Source organism: Ischnura elegans, chromosome 4 (assembly GCF_921293095.1).
Source record: "Ischnura elegans chromosome 4, ioIscEleg1.1, whole genome shotgun sequence".
NCBI lineage: Eukaryota > Metazoa > Arthropoda > Insecta > Odonata > Coenagrionidae > Ischnura > Ischnura elegans.
In genome coordinates this window covers 55,943,630-55,953,214 of record NC_060249.1, presented here as the reverse complement: position 1 = coordinate 55,953,214, position 9,585 = coordinate 55,943,630, and the positions used below count along the sequence as shown (strand labels likewise).

General features: G+C 48.8%; 1 protein-coding gene across 1 annotated transcript in view; it reads left to right on the top strand.

The window, feature by feature from the left end:
- Positions 1–1,249: 1,249 nt before the first annotated feature.
- Positions 1,250–9,585, top strand: part of LOC124157528 (growth/differentiation factor 8) — a 75,116-nt gene continuing 66,780 nt past the window's right edge. The window contains exons 1-2 of the mRNA XM_046532337.1: positions 1,250–1,477; positions 4,607–5,538. Of these exons, the coding sequence (XP_046388293.1) occupies positions 4,749–5,538 (790 nt within the window). The 5' untranslated portion in view covers positions 1,250–1,477; positions 4,607–4,748. The remainder of the gene's footprint in view (positions 1,478–4,606; positions 5,539–9,585) is intronic.

Sequence of the window (9,585 nt, the reverse complement as noted above, 5' to 3'; positions counted from 1 at the left end):
TAAAGAGTTCTACTTCACTCTAGAGAATAGTTCATAGGGAAAAATGCGAGCTTGTAAAGTGCTCCTATATATCACATCACAATAAGTGTTTGTAATCCAATGCTTTCTATTAAACTTGCGACAACTCATTTGATGTGAAAATTAAAGAACCAAAAACTGCGCCTCTCAGCCAATTTTAGAGAAAATTATTTTGTAATTATATTACGGAATCAACCAAAGTCAGAGACTATAAAATTAAAGGACAAGATGGACCAAGATAGCAGGGACGGCAAAGAGTCTAATCGTATTGTAAGGGCCCTATCCAACCGAATGGACACACTACTCCAAATCATGTGTAATTTACAATGGGGAACATAGACATTCAGGAAAGATTTAGGCAATTCAAATAAAAACTCACATCCTCAACGGCCAAAACCATCGAAGGCGAAACGAAGTACTCCCAAAAATTGATTTCCTCCCAAACGCCCGGAACTCTGCGTCAATCCTTTTATTGCCCCCGCTACTCAAACTGATATATCGCTTCTTTGAGCTTCCCAATTTCTAGATACCCCGACATACGTCCTCCTGAGACCCGATGCACGTGTCCTTCCCCCCCTCTCCTTCGCTCTCACCCCACGGCACGCCGAAACTTCCAGATCGGAATGAGTTTACAGGGGTAACACTCCAGGATTGGGCGCACCCCTGAAAAAGTTCGCTCTCAGCGAAATCTCAATTACAGAGATAAATAACCGCCTCTCTCCCGGATCCTTTTGTCAACCAAACAGCCTCCTCGTACTTGACGTCATTTATTGTTTCCCCAATATGTATATATAAATCAACACATGCACGGCAATGTGGTATCTCTCGACCAAGCCTCATCATTCCTCCGGTCCAACATTTTTTACACAGTCGAACCCTTCCGGCTCACTCCATCACCTTTCACCATAACTCCTCCTCCCTTCCCCCACACCCCTCACCGCAAAACTCTTTCCTCCCGCCCCCCCCCAAAAAAACCCACCCACAAACTTCCCCCTTTACCCCTTCTCCCCCCCAAAGAATCCTCTTTCATTCCCAATAGCTCCTCCTCCTGTCTTTCTGCTCTCTCTCTCGCCCTCTCCACTTCCTCCTCCTCCTCCCCACCCAAAAACTGCCCCCCCTTTCCTCAAAACCCCCCTCAATTCATCCTCCCTCCCACACGGCCTCTCCTCCCTGCGGGGGACGTATAAAAGCGGGTGGGTGGAAGGGATCCCGACCCAAGTTGCCTCCCGACACCGCCCGCCGCCGACTGCTACGATCAGACACACGGCGCGGCGCGAAACAGCGGATTGGTCGGTGGATTGGTGCGGCGTCGTCGTCACCCGAGGAGGTGTGGTGGTGCGGAGAAGACTTCCTCTTCTCCGGGTGCGAGTGAACCCCGCCGTGGGCCCATCTTCATCTCATCAGTTCGGAGCCCGCCTCTCCTCTCTCCCGCGCACTCTTCGGTCTACCCCGACAGCGTGTGAGTCATCTGTGCTTTCCCTCCCCGCCTACACGACGGCACTGGGCCAACCCTCACTTCTCTTCCCCCCCCCCCCAAATACAGCGCCGGAGACCCGCAACAAAACTTTTCGAGAGCGCATCGTATATAAAAAGGCACTCGATTAAGAAGAGGATCGGATTAGCGCGGTGGATAGTTATTGGCTCCTACTGCTAAGGGTCGCTCACGCTTGGAGCCGACTCCCCCTCTGGCAGCGTGGTCAACGGCGCGCCGGTCGAGAAACCAAAGGGGTTACGCTTTCCTATATTGCCGAAGGCATGGACGTAGTGTCTCGCGATGAAAGCCCGAGTTTAAAATGGTGCAATACTACAGGCAGTTGGATCCCTACTACTGCTCTTCTCAGTTTCGATTCTCGTAATTGGTGGAAATATTCTGCGGGGTCACTGATTTCAACTCGAGGTGAAAGATCCGTTCAGTTAAGAAGTTCAAACCGCAGTTCGTGGCGTTAAGGTCAGTTCGGAGAAATTTCGGAGCCAGTCTTCGACCCTTCCGATTCAATATATTTTATTTCCAAGACATAAAAATTATACGTTTATCATTGTGGGCAAACCCGAAGGAAGGTAATAATCATCCCAATTTTATTTCGTCCAATCTAACGATCAGATAGGAATTGCGACGAAGTTGCGATTTATTAGGCACGAGGAAGAAGGTCCGGACCCGAAAATTTATTTTTACCATCACGTAAGTAAGCAGGGTCTACCCAAAGTTTCTCATGACTCAGTTTGTGTGCGATTCGAATTCATGCATTCGTGTTGAAACACTCTTAATTCATTCGAATTGTGTGTGTTTCAGCACGAAAGTATTTACTCAAACGTTTCAAAAGAAGGGGCGGAAAGGGATAAAGGATTAAGAATTAATTTAAAGAATTATTTCACCGGTTAGAGTACGTGAAAACCATTCATTCCACGAGGCGAAAAAAAACTGTACAAGTCCACATCATATTTATTCATTCCCACGAACCGGGTTTTTTACTGCTTACAGTCGATATTAAAAATTTGACAATGACTGTTTGATAGCCGAAATCAGCGACGATGAAATAAATATTTTGTTGAAATGTTCAAAGTTTTGATTTCGCTCTAAAAATTCTTGGAATTTTTGAGTGAGTAATTTCTCCAATGTTTTCACGCGGCATACCGCATTTCCTTCTTCTCTGGTATGCTCCGAAAGAGTGATACTGCTGATCGAATGCGATTGGTAAGGGGAGCCGGTGGGAAGGGGAAGAACTTCCGATCGGATGGGAGGATGTGGCAATGGGGGAAGAAGGAAAGGTGCCCTGCTGCCTCGCATATGGCATCCTTGGGTGATCCCTGATCGGCCGGTAGGGCATGACGGAAGAGAAAGAGGGGCCGCCCCGAGGAAAAGGAACCTTCCCTAAGCGGTTCCCGAGAGGGTACTGCCCTTGACAACACCGACTCCTTTCGGCCTTTCGACCTCCCACCTAATATACACTACTCGACTCACCCCACCGCGCTCCCCACCATCAATATCCCTCCCCACACACATTTTAAAAACCTTCCCTCCCTAATCCATCCCTATCATCTCTTCTTCACTCTGACCTCTACCTGCGCCCTTTTTCGCCCGCCACCCCTTTCACCTACCCCTTTACCCCTCACTCGAACAAATCCTCATCAACCTCCACTCACTCACTCACTCGAGGCCTTCCGAACCCTTCCCCTTCAACGGAATCCTCAACTTCAGACTTCCATCTATTAAAAAAAACTTCCTTTCTCCTCTCTTCCCTTAAGTAGAACCATCTCCCACTGCTTCCCTCGAACACCTTCCCGGTCCGCCAATTGCCACCGCCACTCCAAATTGCTCTCGGGCCGGCAAACCCACCTCCTCTCTCGTCTCACGAACCTACCTTACCACCGTTACTAGCTTCACGGCCACCCACCCTTATATCTCCTTACCCTAGTCATCCTTAAGCCTCGGGGTGATCGGGGATCGGTATGGTGTTTGCAGCTAGAGTGATGGTTTCCCACCCAGTCGATCCGGGTTCAAATCGCACCAACTTTTCAGAGACAGCCCGATCCCTAGTTGAGTGCTAGGTGGAGGGCACTTCAAGTCCAGCACGTAGGATGAGACATTAAGCCGTGATCCCCTGGAGGCCTTCTTTCGTAAAGAGCAGGCTAATGTGACGACGCCGGGTTTCTCTTCAGCCTTCCATCTCTATCCTTTCCTCATGGCAAAAATGACCTGAGCTGTCGGTCGCCTCCTCATAATACCATACCGTAAGCCTCTCTCTACGACCCGTCCCATATCGTTAAAAAAATCAGCACATCCTAACATGAGGCACAACTCTCAATTCCTATCGTTTTTTTTTTTGCGAGCTCCGGACTGGTGAGGGGTCGTGGAGACGCTTGCCATTCGTCAACTCCGGAGGTGGTGGGCGGGGGATGAAAGGAATATGAATAAGATATCTTGTCGGGGTTGGGGGGGGGGGGGGGGTGGTCGTGGAGAAGTGTACCACCACAGTAGCCGCCACCGACAGGCATGTGAAATCCACACACACGGTGGTGTACGCGCGCGGCAAATCGATACATTAATTCATAGCGTGCATAATATCCCGCGTACATGTTTACCGGGAGGAAAGGTACTTCTTCACCGTGTCTCCGGAGGGTCCCTAGGCAACTCTTCCCTTGGCTTCTCCTCCTATCAAGTCAAGAGAGAGTGACCCGAAAGGGTGGGAGGAAGGAGTTCATGGAAGGGGGGTGGGTGAGAAGAAAAACACACACATACATACACAATTCCCTCCCCTATATACATACATACCCACCCCAAACGCCACTTCTCACCAAACTCCCACTCTCCCCTTCCTCACACCCAATATATATACATTCTCTCCCCCCTCCCCTCCCGTTTCGCAGTGCACCCCTCCTCCCTCCCTCGTAGGAGCGCGGGGAGGAGGAGGGTGTGCACCCTACGTGGGGCGGCGTGTGGCAACCTCCCCCCTTCCCCTTGCTATCGCCGCCTCCCCTCCCCTCCCACCCCCTCCACCACTCCCCCTCCCTCCCCTCCTCTCCACACTACTCTCTCATCAAAAGTAGCAGTCGCACTCTCACACTCTCCGTCTTTCTCTCTCCCTCTTAGGCACACGTCAGTCTCGCAGGGGCAACCTCATCTCTCTCTTTCCTTCTCTCTCTCTCTCTCCTCCCTCCCGAGCCATTATATCCACACCGCTCTTTCTCTCTTCCCTCGACCCACTCGCCTGCTCCCGCTTGTTAGTCTCCCTATGGCAATGCACTGGCTCAGTCGCGGCGCCAGCGGCCGGAGGGGCAGGAGCCGTGGCGGCGGCGGATGCGGCGGCCGTGGCCCTCTGCTCCTCCTCCTGCACCTCCTCCACTCCGTGCTGCTCCTCCTCTCGCAGTGGCCCACCGCTTCCGAGGCCGTCCACTCCCGGAGGCCCTCGTCGCAGACCCACGGGGGCGGGGCCGCTATCCTTCTGCCTCCACCCCCGTCCTCCACGCTCCTAGCCGCCGCAGCGTCCTCGCCTTCTTCCGCTGGCGGCGGCGGCAGCCACCGGGGGCAATACCTGCAGAGGGGACCCGCGTCGCACGCCCACGGCTCCTCCGAGGAGGGCTCCTCGGCGTCGTTCGTCTCGTCCGAGGCCGACATGGCGGTGGACATGCCGCCGCCGGCACTGCCCGCGCTCTCCCCGCAGCCAACGACGGCCGAGCTCGAGGCGGAGGGACTGTTGCCCCGCGTCAACTCTTATATCCCGTCCAACTGCTCCACGTGCCGCATGCGGCAGGAAATCCGCAACCTGAGCCTGCAGAACATCAAGGACGAGATCATCACCAAGCTGGGCATGAAGACGGTGCCGAACATCACGGGGCGGATCCTGCCCAAGATCCCGGCGCTGCACCACCTCCTGGACATATACGGCATGCAGGGGGACGACCCGCTGTCTGGCGGCGGCGGTGGGGCCGGCGAGAGGATGTTCATTCCGGGCCCGGTCATCTTGGACGAGGAGGACGACTTCCACGCGAGGACGGACAGGGTCATCGCCTTTGCGCAGCCCCGTGAGTACATTTGCGCGGAATACGCGCTCTTTTCGCTTTTTCCTTTATTTTTCTCGCGAAGTTTCCGTACCGTTATGCGGAGCCTTTTACAGCCCCGTAACGTTGAAATATTCGCGTATATATTTTGTTTATTATCGTCCTTCCGTTGGTGTATTCTCCATTCTATCTCGCCTTGCCATATACAGGCGTACAAAAAAACTACCAATCCGTAATAAACAATTGGTCTTTATATCCTTCCACTGTTATTCTTGTCTCCTCTTTTCTTCTCACGCTACGCCGAAGTTTACGTTCCGTTACGCAGGGCCTTAAATTACTCAATCGAACCGCGCAATTGGTATACCCGTTGGCAGAACGGCATTGTAATATCTTTCGCAATATTATTTCCCTGTCGGTCTTGTCTCCTAATGCAACACCGAAGTTTCCGTTCCGTTAAGTGGAGTCGCGGATTCCTCAATAAACAATTGTTACGCTCTGTGGAAGTGCGTCAATATCAATTATTTTCCTGACATTCTAGCGCTATGTGGACTGTCTCCTCTGGTATTGTAATGCCTTGCTCTGTATATCACCGTCCCCCGATCCTAAAGCAGGAATGGCACAGAGAGAGAGAGAGAAGCAGACAGGGTGTGAGTTGAGCGCCGTAACGTGTGTGTGATATTCACTCCGATGTCGTGGGGTTTCCCCGGTCGATCGGAGCCCTCTAGTTGTACACTTCTCGTAACTACGAGGTGTCAAATACGTATGATGGGTGATTGAGGGACATTTGGAGGGAGAAGGAAGAACAAGCCTTTTGATTCCTAAGGAAATTCCATCCACCACTGTTTTACGTAATTCCACTTGCGATGACATTGACGCAGAACATTTTTTTGCAACAAGCAACTTTTTAACCGTTACTGGTAATACCCATGCCAGTGAATAGCGAGTGAGATAGAGGCCTTAAAGTAAATTACAAACGCTAAAAATTATTTGGAGGTCTTGTCTTCCCGCCCCAACGAGCGTCGCGTTCAGGCACTAAAATCGCGGGAATGCTGCCGACCGCTCCGAAACTGGCCCCTCGACTGCTCCCAATTTCGCTGTCGCCAAGATGTCTGAGGAATAATTAAACACCTTAGAGTCAAGGTTAGCGAGAACAATCGGGAGATCTTGAAAAAAAAAACTTACCAATATCATGCTTTAACCGGCCGCGATAAATTCTTTCCCTTTCCTGCAGTCATTATTTATAAATTTAACAAATACAGGTACTAGAACTAAAGGAAGCATAGAAAATCCTAGAGAGCTAATATAAATGGGAAGCTGCAATTCTAGTATAAAAGCAGTTACGTAACATTAATCCCTATTTTATGAAGCCAAAAAGAAGACAAATGAAAAGTTTTACCAATTACAATATTTTAAGTAAACCAAGTAAACCATCAATAATATTTTAGAGGATTTTTACGATAGATGACCGTAAAAATATTATCATATGCTAATTTTATTGAGTATAAATCAATACCTTAGATTTCAATAATTTTCTCTTAATAATTTTGACTCTATGAATTTAAATAAATGCTCTTTAAATAAAAAATTAAGAAACTAACTTTTGATAGCATTGTAAAATATTTAAAACCAGTATTTGCTCAATAAATATCAATTAGTTCACACTTACTTACTAAAGTGATAAATTCGTTTATTCAACGATCGGTAAAATACTCCGACAGTGAATACACTTTCTATGAACTTCGTCAAAATGGCAGATTGCGTGACGAAAGCTTTAAGTATCTTTGATAAATTCTTCGTAAACTGCCGAGCTTAAAGATAAGCAATAGGAACACAAAACCAGGTTAACCATAAAAACAAACGAGGCGAGATGAAAATACAAGGTTTGCGTAAAAAATCGCGATTATTCGGAGATTATCAGCAATTACCTAAACTGACAGGCAAACTTCATGAAAGCGCTGGAAGGGAAACAAAATCCCCAAAGGAAAAACGAGCATGGCTCCTCAATAAAGTAGCCGCGTAAATATGACTCAACTCACTCGGAGGAAATCGCACTCGCGCGCACATTCGACTTCTCTGGACTCGGAATCACGATCAGAAACGAATAAGATGGCTTATTAATGAAGTCGCTTATCCCAGTTGCCACCAGCAACGACCGGAAAGCGGCGTTTTCCCAGTTCTTAACGTTCGTGTCGCCACACAGACTGGATTGTATGGCGTGGGATCGTGTGGATGGCAACGGCACTACGAAGCGAAATGGGGGTGGGGGAGGAGAGAAATGGGGTGGAGGTGTATGGAGTAGCAAAGCAGCAAGCGAAAGAGAGAGAGAGAGAGAGAGAGAGAGAGAGGAAGGGGGTGGAAAAAGTTGGGAGTGGATGGGGGAGAGAAAAAATAGTAGGATTGGGGGGTAGACGATTGGGAGGGGGGACAGTGGGTGGAGCGAGAGAGATAGAAAGAGAGAGAGAGAGAGGGCCGAAGACGAATGTGCCCCGGGGGAGGGAGGGGGGTTGAGGGTGGTGGGAGGTGGGTATGGGGTAGGGGAAGACTTGCGTGAGGGAGAACCGCTCATAAATCAGGTGCATGTGCAAGGGCTACTGCGAGCTTCCTTCCGGCGACGCTGGGTTCAGCGCACCCCTATACCCCCGCCCCCACCACCCTTCCATCTCTACACCCACCCACCCCACCCCCTCTCAAAACCCAACCCTTCGACTTATTTCCCTCAGCCCAACCCGTCACCCGCTTCTTCCCATCTCTCTCTCTCCGCACTGCACTCTTCCCCCACCACCATTCCGGCCAACCCGCTGCACCGCTTCCCTCCTTATCCATCCTAACCTCCTCTTTCCGCCTCCTCATCCTCTGCTGCACCCCCCATCCCCGATCGTCCCCCCGGATATTCTTTCCACCCTCCCACTTTCGTTCCTCAGAGCGGCTCTCTGACGCCTGACACCTCTAAAAACACACCACTCCTTCAATCCACCCCGAGTCTAGGGGAACACAACATTGCGAATCCTTTCTTCGATACTCCCTCTTCGGCAACGTCTTGAGACACGCACCGGACAGCGGAAGCGGTTTCGTGCAGCGCCAATACGCTCCGCCCGGCAGGTGTCTCAAAATTGCATCTGCCGACCCAAATCTGTCTAGATTCCAAGTCTTTCTTGAGCCGCTGGCTAAGATCTGTTCATTACAATACTTGGTCAAAGAAGAAGTCTAGTAAAACGTAGGCACTAATGAGAATAGCTCAAGAATGTAATATCGTTTTGCAGTGAGAGGATACGATTAATACTTTGAGGATTTTTCATGAAAGAGCTAAATGTAATTTGATCATTATTACAGCTGTGTAAGCGAATAAAACGTTAAAACTAGTGAAAAAATGAAACTATGGGTGGGAGAACCATAACTAGAATCATGTGCTATTAATGACGATTTTTAAAAATAAGATCAGAGCAAGAGCAGAAACTGTTTCGCGGAATCAAATCCCAAAATATTTTAAAGTTTTCTCTGCTCGGCGACTGGGCTAGTCATCGATATAAAAATTGCTTTTTCCAAAAGACAATCTTTAGCTAGAGAGTAAAGTATCCATAATATATACATATAAAACATTCAAGGACACAAAACGCCCGCAAATTTATGCGTCATTACTTTTCTATCTCCCCGAAATTTACATCATGTGCAAAGTAAAGGTGGCTGGTTCGTAGAGAAGGCAATAAATTTTAAGGCATTTGTATCACAGGATAAACTCCTCCTGGATTAAACCAGGTTTAACATATGACATTTGGTATTTTGCTTGCTTTGTAAGGCTTATATCCAAAACGATATCCATCTTAGTTCGTAAAATGAGCATTAGATAATGCCTCAGACTTCTCTCACACACGTTCTTAATATAACACTTGAAAAAGTAAAAGATTTCTTAACGTCTAAGTACCATGAAATGGATCTAAAAAAAACATAATGGCTGGGTTTTATGAACATTACATTTTATGTTTAAAAACTCTTTTGATTCTTTTGAACTCTCTTCAAAAAAACTTTTATGATTTCACTAAAAGCCCACAATGGCAACAGGTGTAATTTTCTATT